Source organism: Acanthisitta chloris, unplaced genomic scaffold, assembly GCF_000695815.1.
Source record: "Acanthisitta chloris isolate BGI_N310 unplaced genomic scaffold, ASM69581v1 scaffold41640, whole genome shotgun sequence".
Taxonomy (NCBI): domain Eukaryota; kingdom Metazoa; phylum Chordata; class Aves; order Passeriformes; family Acanthisittidae; genus Acanthisitta; species Acanthisitta chloris.
This window is the reverse complement of record NW_008654055.1, coordinates 1-963: the sequence shown is the minus strand read 5'-3', so window position 1 is coordinate 963 and position 963 is coordinate 1. Positions and strand designations below refer to the sequence as shown.

At 61.7% G+C, this 963-nt stretch overlaps 1 protein-coding gene across 1 annotated transcript in view; it reads left to right on the top strand.

Moving 5' to 3' along the window:
- LOC103810276 (uncharacterized protein C10orf12-like) overlaps positions 1 to 546 on the top strand; it is a gene marked incomplete at its 3' end in the record, with an annotated part of 1,506 nt that extends 960 nt beyond the window's left edge. Inside the window, exon 2 of the mRNA XM_009083178.1 lies at positions 4 to 546. Within this exon, the coding sequence (XP_009081426.1) occupies positions 4 to 546 (543 nt within the window). The remainder of the gene's footprint in view (positions 1 to 3) is intronic.
- Positions 547 to 963: the final 417 nt, after the last annotated feature.

Sequence of the window (963 nt, the reverse complement as noted above, 5' to 3'; positions counted from 1 at the left end):
CGGGGCTGAGGATCAACGACTACGACAACCAGTGCGACGTGGTGTACATCAGCCAGCCCATCACCGAGTGCCACTTCGAGAGCCAGCGGTCGGTGTCGTCCCGCAGGACAGCGAGGAAGAGCACACGGGGGTATTACTTCAATGGGGAGTGCTGCGAGCTCCCGACTGTCCGCACGCTGGTTAAGAGCTCCAGGGTGGAGGAGAGGGGGAGCAGCCCAGCACTGCGGACAGAGACCCTCGTAAGTGCAAAGCCACCCCTGGTGCTCTCGGTGGGGGGATCTGCAGGGGCAGGACGGGAAGGTGAGAAGAGGGTTTCCCTGAGGCTCCTGGCTAAAGGAGCACCAACCAGCCGAGAAACGAAAGAGAGAGCTGAGCTGGGTTCCATGCAGCTCCGGGATACCCGAGCACTGAGGTCAAGGGAACCTGCCATGGCCATGCCTTTTTTCTCCCTCTCTGCTCCTCCCAGCCCCCAGAAAGAGGACAGCTTGGCCAGCTCACCACCCCCCAGCTCCCCTCCTGCCGAAGGAGTGAGGACAAGAGCAGGAGGTATCATCACCTGTGAGGCTGGCAGCAGCCTGGGCTCCTCTGGGGTTAGCAGTAGCAGCAAGCAGACTGCTGATTTTGCTGCCCTTCCAGTCTCAAAAGCACACAGTGGGGAGGAAGGCTGTCCAGGCTCTCACATGCAAACTGATCCAGCCCTCCCTGCCAGCCCAGAGCCAAAGTCCCCCTTACAGCCTTCTGCCACTGCAAACACAGCCCCTCCAGCCTGTGATGGTGCCAGGGATCCTGCCCAGCTTCCAGGCTCAGGGGACGCAGAGTCCTCCTCATGCTCTCCAGGCTTGCAGACTCCCAATGAGGCCCTCGCCACCATGGACAGGGAGAGCCCTGTGGAGCCCCATGTCACCATGGATGGAGAGAGCCCCCTAAAGCCACCCACCACCATGGATGGGGAGAGCCCCCTGG